At 46.7% G+C, this 16,341-nt stretch overlaps 1 protein-coding gene across 3 annotated transcripts in view; it reads left to right on the forward strand.

Moving 5' to 3' along the window:
* POLA1 (DNA polymerase alpha 1, catalytic subunit) overlaps window positions 1-16,341 on the forward strand; it is a 557,049-nt gene that overhangs the window by 12,906 nt on the left and 527,802 nt on the right. For all 3 annotated transcript variants that reach the window (XM_069761539.1, XM_069761540.1, XM_069761541.1), the window contains exons 4-5: window positions 993-1,067; window positions 5,711-5,826. In XM_069761539.1, coding sequence (XP_069617640.1) covers window positions 993-1,067; window positions 5,711-5,826 — 191 coding nt within the window. The remainder of the gene's footprint in view (window positions 1-992; window positions 1,068-5,710; window positions 5,827-16,341) is intronic.

Consider the following 16,341-nt stretch of genomic DNA (forward strand, 5'->3'; position numbering starts at 1 on the left):
GTTTGGTAATAGTACTTGATTGAGAAGGCTATCTTTTGATTGAAGCTTAATGCTCACCCAGCTTGGCCTGATTAGATTAATTTACTTGCAGATCTCTCCATACTATAGGTGAAGTTCATCGCAAGACCCTGGGATGCAAACTGGAAAAGGCTTGACAGTTGTATTCCATATTGAGATTGCAAGTGTTTTGTTTAAAAAAAAATTTAAAGCACCGCTCTAGCGTTTTATTATTTTGTATTTCAGTGCTGCTTCTTATTTAAGGTCCCTGATCCTAGTCTTACCTGCCTCTGACTTCACCTTCTGTGGCCGCCATTCCGGTTGATTTCCAGCAGTTTGTGACCTGCTGGCTGCTCCAGTGTTTTCTGGGTGAGCCAGAGGTCACTTCAGTGCCAATCTGAGAGCCTCATTCTTGCTTTGATAGACTTGCATTGAGAGCTTGTGACGTTACTGCTGACTTCCGGCCGCTCAGAAGTTGGGTCATGAGATGATTCCGAAAAATGGTGAAGACGGTGGCAGGTAACTATAGGGCTAGGGACAGGGACCTTACATTAGAAGCACCACTCCAGCACTGAAACACCCCACCCTGCTAAAGTGGTACTTTAATTAGTAGTTCCACAAAGCCTCTGTGTTACCGCCTCATTCTACACAGGTGGGGTGGGAATTAACAGCACAACACTTACGGGGGATTAGAGGAGCAGTGGGCATGGCCCCGAGGATGTCACAATGCATCATGGGAAGCTGGGGCAGGGGGAGCAGTTTAATACTGGCAGGCTTCCAGGCAGCGCTCCCACAATGTAGATGTGTGCAAGTTGCCAAGCTGAGACACTGGGAGGCAGAGCAGCGGAAATAAGCATATGGTGGCAGAGAAAAATGTTGAAATTTAAACAGAACATAAGAACTGCAGTGAGTCTGCAGCCTTTTTTTTCTTTTATTGAAAATGTATTATTGAAAACTTTAGTTATTCTTCACATTGCTTATACTCTGGTTCACAGATGGGGCAGGTTATGTGGAAGATGGAAGAGAAATTTTTGATGATGACCTGGTTGAAGATGCGCATCTTGACAAAGGTATATGATGGGTTTTACATACATTTAACCCTTGTGCGTGACCGTAGCCTTCTAACCCTTAGTGTCCACAACAAAATTTCACCTTTCTGGAATTGTTTTACTTATGTAATAATGTGAAGAGACAAATATTACCTTTTTGAGCCCTAACTTCTCAAAACAATATATTTTCATTACTGGCACTTCCTGTATGAGCCCATCTCGGTGTGGGTCACACAATCCTTTGTTGAAATGCTGGGCTGTTACTGCTGGTGTGCTCCTCATCTGGACACCGGATCCGGACAAAATGAGAAAAGCATGTCTCTGCCCCCTCACAGATCTGCCATTGCTTTTGGAGTGCAGGTGCCAGACCCTTCGGGTATGTGCACACGTCAGGATTATTTCCTGACAAAATCCTGAGAATTCTGCCAGAAATCCGCGTCCTTTTTTCGCGCGGAATTTGCACAGATTTTTTGCGGAATTTTTGCGTTTTTTTCTTTTTCCCGGAATGTCCTTTTTGATAGGAAATCCGCAAAAAGATAGAGCATGTCAGTTTTTTTTGCGGAATGCGTTTTTTTTGCGGAAAAAAACGCTAACATATGCACAAAAAATGCAGAATGCATTCTAAAAGATAGGATGCATAATGTTAGCAGTTTTTTACCGGATTTATAGCGTTTTTTATAGCGAAATTCCGCAAAAAAACCCGCTAAAAATCCTGACGTATGCACATACCCTTCAATTGACAATCGCTGCTATGTGCTTGTCATTAGAAATCACAGTGCGGCATTTGCCTTTTGAATAATCCAGAACCAGCGCTCCACAGCATCGGCATGGTCAAATGCCATATTTCACTGACCCTGCTATTGTTCAGGTCCAGACAATAAAAATAAACTAAAATTGCTACTTCTCATTAACACAGCGTTCATTTCAATGCTGGACAATCTTTGTAACCCAGTCTTACATAAAGGGTTGTGAAAATCTTCACAATTTTACATTATTGGTTGTCATGGTCAGTCCCCCACCGATCAACAAGTTATCACCTTTCCTGTGGATAGGTGATGACTTGTTTCCCCAGACAGCCCCCTTAATATGGTGGGGTACAGAACAGCTGCCGTCTTGGCATGAGGGAATGTTAGGCAGACAGCCAATGGCACTGTGTTAAGTATTACAGCTTGTTGATGTTTGTTGTGTAGTTTCCTATAATCTTGCATGTTGATGATGCAGATAATAGTTGCTATAGGTCAGAACATGCTGAACCAAGGCAAATACATTTATATCAACACTTTTTTTTATATCATTTGAATCGGTGATAAAAATGATATATATGTGCACACAATGGAATGGCAGACTATTTGGAAAAGTACAATAACACCAACAGAGAAGAAACTGAATATAGGTCAAGAAGGAGTCAAAATAAAGAATGGAGCAAGTACAGGGTGGTCCATTTATATGGATACACCTAAATAAAATGGGAATGGTTGGTGATTTCAACTTCCTGTTTGTGGCACATTAGTATATGGGAGGGGGAAACTTTTCAAGATGGGTGGTGACCATGGCGGCCATTTTGAAGTTGGCCATTTTGGATCCTGCTTTATTTTTTTAATTGGGAAGAGGGTCATGTGACACGTCAAACTTATTGAGAATTTCACAAGCAAAATAATGATGTTCTTGGTTTTAATGTAACTTTATTTCATCAGTTATTTACAAGTTTATGACCACTTATATAATGTGCTCAAAGTGCTGCCAATTTTGTTGGATTGTTAATGCAACCCTCTTCTCCCACTCTTGACACACTGATAACAAGAATAAAGTTACATTAAATCCAAGCACACCATTGTTTTTCTTGTGAAATTCTCAATAAGTTTGATGTCACATGACCCTCTTCCCATTGGAAAAAATAAAGTTGGATCCAAAATGTCCGTCTTCTAAATGGCCGCCATGGTCACCACCCATCTTGAAAAGTTTTCCCCCTCCCATATACTAATGTGCCACAAACTGGATGTTGATATCACCAACCATTCCCATTTTATTTAGGTGTATCCATATAAATGGCCCACCCTGTAGATTGCGAAAAAAACACCTTTATTATTGACAATTGCTGATATGGCGTAACTAATAGGAGTGCCTACACGTACAAACAGCAATAAACCATAAAAGGCATATACCAAAAGACTGAGTGTTACATTATCAGCCTCTATTTTGGTGTAAGGTTAGCAGTAGAAGCAGGTGTAATAGTGTCCAAGCAGACAAGCCTTGTGTGTAAAAAAAAAAAAAAAATGCTGAAGACATAAAGAAGTGAAGCACAGGAGAAAGTAGCTGAATAGATAGATGGATAGATATAGGGTGGTCCAAAAGTAGGTGGACAGAAAATAACATTTATTTTGATTTATTTATTCTGAATTTTTATTCTGTAAACCAGAGAGTTATGTGACACAAAATGGTTAATAAATAACATTTCCCACATGTCTACTTTACATCAGCACAATTTTGGAAACAAAATGTTTTTTTGGTTAGGAAGTTATAAGGGTTAAAATTTGACCAGCGATTTCTCATTTTGACAACGAAATTTACAAAACCATTTTTTTAGGGACCACCTCACATTTGAAGTCAGTTTGAGGGGTCTATATGGCTGAAAATACCCAAAAGTGACACCATTCTAAAAACTGCACCCCTCAAGGTGCTCAAAACCACATTCAAGAAGTTTATTAACCCTTGAGGTGTTTCACAGCAACAGAAGCAACATGGAAGAAAAAAATGAACATTTAACTTTTTAGTTCCAAAAATGATCTTTTAGCAACAATTTTTATATTTTCCCAAGGGTAAAAGGAGAACGTGAACTGCAAAAGTTGTTGTCCAATCTGTCCTGAGTACGCTGAAACCTCATATGTGGGGTAAACCACTGTTTGGGTGCACGTCAGCGCTCGGAAGAGAAGTAGTGACGTTTTGGAATGAGACTTAGATGGATTGGTCTGCGGGTGTCATGTCGCGTTTGCAGAGCCCCTGATGTACCTAAACAGTAGAAACCCCCCACAAGTTACCCCATTTTGGAAACAATACCCCCAAGAAACTTATCTAGATGTGTGGTGAGAACTTTGAACCCCAAAAACCATGTGTGATGTGATAAATCTCCCCCTTCATAACCCTATTACACATACTGTCCACCTACTTTTGGACCACCCTGTATATTAGATAGGAAGACCTAGATTCAAGTATTATTGTAGCAGCATGTCATGTAGTACTGCACACGTAGGCAAGGTCAGTAAGTCATAGTATAAAGTGTAAGAGCAGGATTACCTGATTGTATGCTGTATAGATGCTGCACACACCCCAACGCGCGTTTCAGACCTTGTCATTTGTCTACGCAGCAGATCATCAGGTAATCCTGCTCTTACACCATATACTATGGGTTGTTGACCTTGCCTACGTGTGCAGTATTACATGACATGCTGCTACCATAATATTTGAATCTAGGTTATATATTTATATTTTCAGGTACTTTCTCCTAATTTTTGGCATATACTTTCTCCTGTGCCTTCACCTCTTTGTCATCAGCACCTTATCACATTGCACTTCACACAAGGCTTGTCTATTTGGATACGCTTTTACTGCTAGCCTTACATTATCAGTTTCTACCTTGGTGTAACACTCTGCATGCAATCTTTTTGTATATGTCTTTTATGGTTTATTTGTACGTGTAGGCACTCCTCTTAATTGTGCCACCATTTCACTAATTGTCTTTAATAAAGGTGTATTATACTCAATCCACTTGCTCCATCCTTTATTTTGACTCCTTCTCGACCTAAATTTGGTTTCTTCTCTGTTGGTGTTAGATAATAGTTGCTGTATGTCCCATATTAAACAGTTCATTCTCCCCCAATCTCTCAAGCGCTGGTCATTCTGTTGACCGTTGCCATATACTGTATTTTTCGGATTATAAGATGCACTTTTTTCCTCCAAATTTTTGGGGAAAAGGGGGTGCGTCTTATAATGTGGATATACCTTACCAGTACCATTGCAGACTTGGATGAGAGGGTGCTGCTGCAGGTGTCTCCGGTGCTGCGTGGGGGCCCTGCCAACATTTTGTGAAAGGCAAAATGCCAGAGCCCCCGCAGTTCCATGGTTTCCTGTGTGGTGGACTCAGGGAAAATGGCCGCCAGGGGGCGGTGTATGTGCAGATGGAGATCTCGGCGGCCATTTTCCCAGAGTCCACCGCACAGGAAACCATGGAACTGCGGGGGCTCTGGCCTTTTGCCGTTCACAAAATGTCGCCGGACGCCCCCGCAGCGGCGTGTCATGCTGCCCATCGGAACACCCCCTCATCCTAGCCTTCGGCCTGCAGCATCACCCCACTCATGCCTGCTCCAGCAGTGACCCTGGGACCCCGCTTCACAGCAGCCACCATCCCTGGTAAGCAATAAGACGCATGGATTATAAGAAGCACCACCTTTTTATTATAATTTTTTTTATTTTTATTTTTTTAACTATTTTTCTCCTCAAAATTTGGGGTGCTTCTTATAATCCGGAGCATCTAATAATCCGCAAAATACGGTAATTGGTTTGCCCTTATTTTATATTGTAATATATATATTTCCTTACCTTTTGGCTCAGAAATGCATCAATGCTTGGTTTTCATTGTTGTGATATAATTAATACAACTTTTTTTGCAGGAAAAAAAGGCAAATGTGCCGTAAAAGAAAAGCCTAATGTGAAGAAGTCGTCTGTATCCAAACCAAGCGATATCAAATCAATGTTTATGGCCAGTGCTGGGAAAAAGACTACAGATGTAAGTTATTTCTTTATATATATTTTTTTGTCAAGTGGGTTAGTTGACAAGGGTACAGTATCAATGGGTGATTGGATTGCAACTTCTTAACAGCCAGGTCACATGGGGTAAATTAAGGAAATAGCTTTTCTCTCTATCTAGTTATTATTTGTGCATAACCACTTTTCATATCAATGATGATCAATCCTACACTGGGCTGATTCTGTCATTTTGATAAAATTGGTACAAATAAATCGTGTCACCCTTGGAATCTCCCTGTTCGTTTCAATATGAAGAAGCACATTATCACGTCTGTGTAAGATTTTGGGTTAAACTTGCAAGAAGGAAGTATTCCAGCTTAAATCTATAAAATCCATAGTCTTTATTTGATAATTAAAAAACCTATAAGGCATCTCTGCAACATACCTAGGCTTAGGTGTGGGTTGGGAATAAGTGGTGTGAGGGGGTGAAAACCGGATGCGTTTTGCACTCTAGCTGCGTACTTAGGCTCGGTCTGATGACTCGGTCTCTAACAGTCTTAGGGTACTTTCACACTAGCGTCGTACGACGCACGTCGCAATGCGTCGTTTTGGTGAAAAAACGCATCCTGCAAAGTTGGCTGCAGGATGCGTTTTTTCCCCATAGACTAACATTAGCGACGCATTGCCACATGTCGCAACCGTCGTGCGACGGTTGCGTCATATTGTGGCGGACCGTTGGAACAAAAAAACGTTACATGTAACTTTTTTTGTGCGTCGTGTCCGCCATTTCCGACCGCGCATGCGCTGCCGGAACTCCGCCCCCTCCTCCCCGTAACTCTCAATGGGGCAGCGTATGCATTGTAATAATGCATCCGCTGCCCCCGTCGTGCTGCGTTGTCACAGGATGCGTCGGTACGTCGGCCCGACGCACTGCGACGGGCCGACGCTAGTGTGAAAGTAGCCTAAGAAAGCTAGCGTCCGAAACTCATCTGATTTCCATCCCCTCGCACCACTTGTCCCCCAACCCATGCCTATGCCTAGGTGTATTGCAGCAATGCCTTATATATTTTTTGATTCTCAAGACTTAGGATTTTATGGATTGAAGCCAGATCTCCTTATTGCAATTTTGATTAAATCACTGTTTTCTCTGCTACAGATCTAGCAGTGCTCTGAATGCTGAGCTCTATAACCCAGCCCCCACCCCTGATTGGGATCTTTGTGTTCACTATGCATAGGCAGAAAGCTTCCAATTGGTGGGGCGGGGTTGTACAGAGCTCATGAATATGTTTGACAAAGTGAGCAGGTTTACTACTCCATCAGTGTTAAATTTCCTGCTGATAACATCAGTGTTTTATCAAAACTGCTAAGCAGCCCAGTAAGTGACACATCACTGTATCACTGTAATCAGGGCCTCTGTCCCTACATTATGCTGCTTTCACATTAGGTGGCATACAACTGGTGATAGATTCCCTCTAAGGCTGCCCATTATGTATAAAGTCTTCCATCCCCTCCTAACAGTGAAGAGTTGTCCACACACAGATGTTGAGACTTCGTTATAGCCCGTTTTGAGATGGGGAAATGGCTTAGTGTGCTCCTCTTTTCCTCTTGGATCGTAACAGAGGTTTGTTTTTTTATCTCTCTCCCCGTGACTGCACCACAGAGAGAGGGGATCCGCCCCGCGGTGCAGTCATGGGGTCAGAGAAATACCGTCATCGGTAAGTAGCTATATTTTTCATATATATTAACATCTGTTCTGCTAAGTGGACTGGAAAAGAAAAGGTTGTCTTCATGGAATTCGTGTCCAAGCTCTAATAAAAATGGTGCCTCTAGTGTTTTAATATGTTGCTTTATTTGGCTGAAATCCTCCTTCATTCAAATATACTGAAAACATGCTTGGTGCAGCCGTAGCATGGCCAAGTGTATCTGCAGCTTTCTACTTTCTGCATGCACTGCTTCTCTGCAGTATATCTTGTTTCCCTATGTAGATGCACTGTTGCTCTGCTGTACGCCCCTCTGTCCTGGATACATTCACTGCTTCTGTGCTGTACGCCCGCTGTCCTGGGTACATACAATGTATTTCTGCTGTACGCCCCTCTGTCCTGGATACATTCACTGCTTCTGTGCTGTACGCCCGCTGTCCTGGGTACATACAATGTATTTCTGCTGTACGCCCCTCTGTCCTGGATACATTCACTGCTTCTGTGCTGTAAGCCCGCTGTCCTGGATACATTCACTGCTTCTGTGCTGTACGCCCGCTGTCCTGGGTACATAAAATGTATTTCTGCTGTACGCCCCTCTGTCCTGGGTACATTCACTGCTTCTGTGCTGTACGCCCACTGTCCTGAGTACATACAATGTATTTCTGCTGTGCGCCCGCTGTTCTGGGTACATACAATGTATTTCTGCTGTGCGCCCGCTGTCCTGGGTACATGCAATGTATTTCTGCTGTACGCCCCTCTGTCCTGGGTACATGCAATGTATTTCTGCTGTGCGCCCGCTGTCCTGGGTACATACAATGTATTTCTGCTGTACGCCCCTCTGTCCTGGGTACATACAGTGTATTTCTGCTGTGCGCCCTGCTGTCCTGGGTACATACAATGTATTTCTGCTGTACGCCCCTCTGTCCTGGGTACATACAGTGTATTTCTGCTGTGCGCCCGCTGTCCTGGGTACATGCAATGTATTTCTGCTGTACGCCCCTCTGTCCTGGGTACATACAGTGTATTTCTGCTGTGCGCCCTGCTGTCCTGGGTACATACAATGTATTTCTGCTGTACGCCCCTCTGTCCTGGGTACATGCAATGTATTTCTGCTGTACGCCCCTCTGTCCTGGGTACATGCAATGTATTTCTGCTGTACGCCCCTCTGTCCTGGGTACATGCAATGTATTTCTGCTGTACGCCCCTCTGTCCTGGGTACATACAGTGTATTTCTGCTGTGCGCCCTGCTGTCCTGGGTACATACAATGTATTTCTGCTGTACGCCCGCTGTCCTGGGTACATTCACTGCTTCTGAGCTGTACGCTCGCTGTCCTGGGTACATTCACTGCTTCTGAGCTGTACGCCCGCTGTCCTGGGTACGTGCAATGTATTTCTGCTGTACGCCCCTCTGTCCTGGGTACATGCAATGTATTTCTGCTGTACGCCCGCTGTCCTGGGTACAGTCACTTCTTCTGTGCTGTACACCCTGCTGTCCTGGGTACATGCAATGTATTTCTGCTGTACGCCCGCTGTCCTGGGTACAGTCACTTCTTCTGTGCTGTACACCCTGCTGTCCTGGGTACATGCAATGTATTTCTGCTGTACGCCCGCTGTCCTGGGTACATTTACTGCTTCTGAGCTGTACGCCCACTGTCCTGGGTACATACAATGTATTTCTGCTGTACGCCCTGCTGTCCTGGGTACATTCACTGCTTCTGTGCTGTACGCCCCCTGTCCTGGGTACATACACTGCTTCTGAGCTGTACGCCCACTGTCCTGGGTACATACAATGTATTTCTGCTGTACGCCCTGCTGTTCTGGGTACATTCACTGCTTCTGTGCTGTACGCCCCCTGTCCTGGGTACTTACAATGTATTTTCTGTACGCCCCGCTGTCCTGGGTACATGCAATGTATTTCTGCTGTCTGCCAGCTGTCCTGGGTACATTCACTGCTTCTGTGCTGTACACCCGCTGTCCTGGGTACATACAATGTATTTTCTGTACGCCCCGCTGTCCTGAGTACATACAATGTATTTTCTGTACGCCCGCTGTCCTGGGTACATGCAATGTATTTCTGCTGTCCGCCAGCTGTCCTGGGTACATACACTGCTTCTGTGCTGTACGCCTGCTGTCCTGGGTACATACAATGTATTTTCTGTACGCCCCGCTGTCCTGGGTACATTCACTGCTTCTGTGCTGTACACCCACTGTCCTGGGTACATACACTGCTTCTGTGCTGTACGCCCGCTGTCCTGGGTACATACAATGTATTTTCTGTACGCCCCGCTGTCCTGGGTACATACAATGTATTTCTGCTGTACGCCCGCTGTCCTGGGTACATTCACTGCTTCTGAGCTGTACGCCCGCTGTCTTGGGTACATGCAATGTATTTCTGCTGTACGCCCCTCTGTCCTGGGTACATTTTCTACTTCTGTGCTGTACGCCCGCTGTCCTGGGTACATACAATGTATTTCTGCTGTGTGCCCGCTGTTCTGGGTACATACAATGTATTTCTGCTGTACGCCCCACTGTCCTGGGTACATTCACTGCTTCTGTGCTGTACGCCCGCTGTCCTGGGTACATACAATGTATTTCTGCTGTGTGCCCGCTGTCCTGGGTACATACAATGTATTTCTGCTGTACGCCCCTCTGTCCTGGATACATTCACTGCTTCTGTGCTGTACGCCCGCTGTCCTGGGTACATACAATGTATTTCTGCTGTGCGCCCCCGCTGTTCTGGGTACATACAATGTATTTCTGCTGTGCGCCCGCTGTCCTGGGTACATGCAATGTATTTCTGCTGTACGCCCCTCTGTCCTGGGTACATGCAATGTATTTCTGCTGTGTGCCCTGCTGTCCTGGGTACATACAATGTATTTCTGCTATACGCCCGCTGTCCTGGGTACATTCACTGCTTCTGAGCTGTACGCCCGCTGTCCTGGGTACGTGCAATGTATTTCTGCTGTACGCCCGCTGTCCTGGGTACAGTCACTTCTTCTGTGCTGTACACCCTGCTGTCCTGGGTACGTGCAATGTATTTCTGCTGTACGCCCGCTGTCCTGGGTACAGTCACTTCTTCTGTGCTGTACACCCTGCTGTCCTGGGTACATGCAATGTATTTCTGCTGTACGCCCGCTGTCCTGGGTACATTTACTGCTTCTGAGCTGTACGCTCGCTGTCCTGGGTGCATACACTGCTTCTGAGCTGTACGCCCGCTGTCCTGGGTACATACAATGTATTTCTGCTGTACGCCCTGCTGTCCTGGGTACATTCACTGCTTCTGTGCTGTACGCCCGCTGTCCTGGGTACATACAATGTATTTTCTGTACGCCCCGCTGTCCTGGGTACATACAATGTATTTTCTGTACGCCCCGCTGTCCTGGGTACATACAATGTATTTTCTGTATGCCCCGCTGTCCTGAGTACATACAATGTATTTTCTGTACCCCCGCTGTCCTGGGTACATTCACTGCTTCTGTGCTGTACGCCCGCTGTCCTGGGTACATTCACTGCTTCTGTGCTGTACGCCCGCTGTCCTGGGTACATTCACTGCTTCTGTGCTGTACGCCCGCTGTCCTGGGTACATTCACTGCTTCTGTGCTGTACGCCCGCTGTCCTGGGTACATGCAATGTATTTCTGCTGTACTCCCCGCTGTCCTGGGTACATACAATGTATTTTCTGTACGCCTGCTGTCCTGAGTACATACAATGTATTTCTGCGGTACGCCCCGCTGTCCTGGGTACATTCACTGCTTCTGTGCTGTACGCCCGCTGTCCTGGGTACATACAATGTATTTTCTGTACGCCCCCCTGTCCTGGGTACTTACAATGTATTTTCTGTACGCCCCGCTGTCCTGGGTACATGCAATATATTTCTGCTGTCTGCCAGCTGTCCTGGGTACATTCACTGCTTCTGTGCTGTACACCCGCTGTCCTGGGTACATACAATGCATTTTCTGTACGCCCGCTGTCCTGGGTACATGCAATGTATTTCTGCTGTCCGCCAGCTGTCCTGGGTACATACACTGCTTCTGTGCTGTACGCTTGCTGTCCTGGGTACATACAATGTATTTTCTGTACGCCCCGCTGTCCTGGGTACATTCACTGCTTCTGTGCTGTACGCCCGCTGTCCTGGGTACATACAATGTATTTTCTGTACGCCCCGCTGTCCTGGGTACATGCAATGTATTTCTGCTGTACGCCCGCTGTCCTGGGTACATTCACTGCTTCTGAGCTGTACGCCCGCTGTCTTGGGTACATGCAATGTATTTCTGCTGTACGCCCCTCTGTCCTGGGTACATTTTCTACTTCTGTCCTGTACGCCCGCTGTCCTGGGTACATACAATGTATTTCTGCTGTGTGCCCGCTGTTCTGGGTACATACAATGTATTTCTGCTGTACGCCCGCTGTCCTGGGTACATTTACTGCTTCTGAGCTGTACGCTCCTGTCCTGGGTACATACACTGCTTCTGAGCTGTACTCCCGCTGTCCTGGGTACATACAGTGTATTTCTGCTGTACGCTCGCTGTCCTGGGTACATACAATGTATTTCTGCTGTACGCCCCGCTGTCCTGGGTACATTCACTGCTTCTGTGCTGTACGCCCGCTGTCCTGGGTACATACAATGTATTTTCTGTACGCCCTGCTGTCCTGGGTACATGCAATGTATTTCTGCTGTCCGCTAGCTGTCCTGGGTACATTCACTGCTTCTGTGCTGTACGCCCGCTGTCCTGGGTACATTCACTGCTTCTGTGCTGTACGCCCGCTGTCCTGGGTACATACAATGTATTTTCTGTACGCCCCCCTGTCCTGGGTACATACAATGTATTTTCTGTACGCCCCGCTGTCCTGGGTACATACAATGTATTTTCTGTACGCCCCGCTGTCCTGGGTACATACAATGTATTTTCTGTACGCCTCGCTGTCCTGGGTACATACAATGTATTTTCTGTACGCCCCGCTGTCCTGAGTACATACAATGTATTTCTGCTGTACGCTCGCTGTCCTGGGTACATGCAATGTATTTCTGCTGTACGCCCGCTGTCCTGGGTACATTCACTGCTTCTGTGCTGTACGCACGCTGTCCTGGGTACATACAATGTATTTCTGCTGTACGCCCGCTGTCCTGGGTACATTCACTGCTTCTGTGCTGTACACCCCGCTGTCCTGGGTACATTCACTGCTTCTGTGCTGTACGCCCGCTGTCCTGGGTACATTCACTGCTTCTGTGCTGTACGCCCGCTGTCCTGGGTACATGCAATGTATTTCTGCTGTACGCCCCGCTGTCCTGGGTACATACAATGTATTTTCTGTACGCCACGCTGTCCTGAGTACATACAATGTATTTCTGCTGTATGCTCGCTGTCCTGGGTACATACAATGTATTTCTGCGGTACGCCCCGCTGTCCTGGGTACATTCACTGCTTCTGTGCTGTACGCCCGCTGTCCTGGGTACATACAATGTATTTTCTGTACGCCCTCCTGTCCTGGGTACATGCAATGTATTTCTGCTGTCCGCCAGCTGTCCTGGGTACATACAATGTATTTTCTGTACGCCCCGCTGTCCTGGGTACATACAATGTATTTTCTGTACGCCCCGCTGTCCTGGGTACATACAATGTATTTTCTGTACGCCCTGCTGTCCTGGGTACATACAGTGTATTTTCTGTATGCCCCGCTGTCCTGGGTACATACAATGTATTTTCTGTACGCCCCGCTGTCCTGGGTACATGCAATGTATTTCTGCTGTACGCCCGCTGTCCTGGGTACATTTACTGCTTCTGAGCTGTACGCTCCTGTCCTGGGTACATACACTGCTTCTGAGCTGTACGCCCGCTGTCCTGGGTACATACAATGTATTACTGCTGTACGCTCGCTGTCCTGGGTACATACAATGTATTTCTGCTGTACGCCCCGCTGTCCTGGGTACATTCACTGCTTCTGTGCTGTACGCCCGCTGTCCTGGGTACATACAATGTATTTTCTGTACGCCCCGCTGTCCTGGGTACATGCAATGTATTTCTGCTGTACGCCCGCTGTCCTGGGTACATTTACTGCTTCTGAGCTGTACGCTCCTGTCCTGGGTACATACACTGCTTCTGAGCTGTACGCCCGCTGTCCTGGGTACATACAATGTATTTCTGCTGTACGCTCGCTGTCCTGGGTACATACAATGTATTTCTGCTGTACGCCCCTCTGTCCTGGGTACATTCACTGCTTCTGTGCTGTACGCCCGCTGTCCTGGGTACATACAATGTATTTTCTGTACGCCCCGCTGTCCTGGGTACATGCAATGTATTTCTGCTGTACGCCCGCTGTCCTGGGTACATTTACTGCTTCTGAGCTGTACGCTCCTGTCCTGGGTACATACACTGCTTCTGAGCTGTACGCCCGCTGTCCTGGGTACATACAATGTATTTCTGCTGTACGCTCGCTGTCCTGGGTACATACAATGTATTTCTGCTGCACGCCCCGCTGTCCTGGGTACATTCACTGCTTCTGTGCTGTACGCCCGCTGTCCTGGGTACATACAATGTATTTTCTGTACGCCCCGCTGTCCTAAATACATACAATGTATTTTCTGTACGCCCCGCTGTCCTGGGTACATACAATGTATTTCTGCTGTACGCCCGCTGTCCTGGGTACATACAATGTATCTTCTCTATGCCCGCTGTCCTAAATACATACAATGTATTTTCTGTACGCCCCGCTGTCCTGGGTACATGCAATGTATTTTCTGTACGCCCCGCTGTCCTGGGTACATGCAATGTATTTCTGCTGTCCGCTAGCTGTCCTGGGTACATACACTGCTTCTGTGCTGTACGCCCGCTGTCCTGGGTACATACCGTACAATGTATTTTCTGTACGCCCCGCTGTCCTGGGTACATACAATGTATTTTCTGTACGCCCCGCTGTCTTGGGTACATACAATGTATTTTCTGTACGCCCGCTGTCCTGGGTACATACAATGTATTTTCTCCATGCCCGCTGTCCTGGGTACATACAATGTATTTTCTGTACGCCCCGCTGTCCTGGATACATACAATGTATTTTCTGTACGCCCCGCTGTCCTGGGTACATACAATGTATTTTCTGTACGCCCCGCTGTCCTGGGTACATGCAATGTATTTCTGCTGTCCGCTAGCTGTGCTGGGTACATTCACTGCTTCTGTGCTGTACGCCCGCTGTCCTGGGTACATACAATGTATTTTCTGTACGCTCCGCTGTCCTGGGTACATACAATGTATTTTCTGTACGCCCCGCTGTCCTGGGTACATGCAATGTATTTCTGCTGTCCGCTAGCTGTGCTGGGTACATTCACTGCTTCTGTGCTGTACGCCCGCTGTCCTGGGTACATACAATGTATTTTCTGTACGCTCCGCGGTCCTGGGTACATACAATGTATTTTCTGTACGCTCAGCTGTCCTGGGTACATACAATGTATTTTCTGTACGCCCCGCTGTCCTGGGTACATACAATGTATTTCTGCTGTACGCCCGCTGTCCTGGGTACATACAATGTATCTTCTCTATGCCCGCTGTCCTAAATACATACAATGTATTTTCTGTACGCCCCGCTGTCCTGGGTACATGCAATGTATTTTCTGTACGCCCCGCTGTCCTGGGTACATGCAATGTATTTCTGCTGTCCGCTAGCTGTCCTGGGTACATACACTGCTTCTGTGCTGTACGCCCGCTGTCCTGGGTACATACCGTACAATGTATTTTCTGTACGCCCCGCTGTCCTGGGTACATACAATGTATTTTCTGTACGCCCCGCTGTCTTGGGTACATACAATGTATTTTCTGTACGCCCGCTGTCCTGGGTACATACAATGTATTTTCTCCATGCCCGCTGTCCTGGGTACATACAATGTATTTTCTGTACGCCCCGCTGTCCTGGATACATACAATGTATTTTCTGTACGCCCCGCTGTCCTGGGTACATACAATGTATTTTCTGTACGCCCCGCTGTCCTGGGTACATGCAATGTATTTCTGCTGTCCGCTAGCTGTGCTGGGTACATTCACTGCTTCTGTGCTGTACGCCCGCTGTCCTGGGTACATACAATGTATTTTCTGTACGCTCCGCTGTCCTGGGTACATACAATGTATTTTCTGTACGCCCCGCTGTCCTGGGTACATGCAATGTATTTCTGCTGTCCGCTAGCTGTGCTGGGTACATTCACTGCTTCTGTGCTGTACGCCCGCTGTCCTGGGTACATACAATGTATTTTCTGTACGCTCCGCGGTCCTGGGTACATACAATGTATTTTCTGTACGCTCAGCTGTCCTGGGTACATACAATGTATTTTCTGTACGCCCCGCTGTCCTGGGTACATACAATGTATTTTCTGTACGCCCCGCTGTCCTGGGTACATACAATGTATTTTCTGTACGCCCCGCTGTCCTGGGTACATACAATGTATTTTCTGTACGCCCCGCTGTCCTGGGTACATACAATGTATTTCTGCTGTACGCCCGCTGTCCTGGGTACATACAATGTATTTTCTCTATGCCCGCTGTCCTAAATACATACAATGTATTTTCTGTACGCCCCGCTGTCCTGGGTACATACAATGTATTTTCTGTACGCCCCGCTGTCCTGAGTACATACAATGTATTTCTGCTGTACGCTCGCTGTCCTGGGTACATGCAATGTATTTCTGCTGTATGCCCGCTGTCCTGGGTACATGCAATGTATTTCTGCTGTACGCCTGTTGTCGTGAGTACATACAATGTATTTCTGCTGTACGCCCGCTGTCCTGGGTGCATTCACTGCTTCTGTGCTGTACGCCTGTTGTCCTGAGTACATATAATGTATTTCTGCTGTACGCCCCGATCAGCACTTCCTGC

The sequence above is a fragment of the Ranitomeya imitator genome, chromosome 3 (assembly GCF_032444005.1).
Source record: "Ranitomeya imitator isolate aRanImi1 chromosome 3, aRanImi1.pri, whole genome shotgun sequence".
Lineage (NCBI taxonomy): Eukaryota > Metazoa > Chordata > Amphibia > Anura > Dendrobatidae > Ranitomeya > Ranitomeya imitator.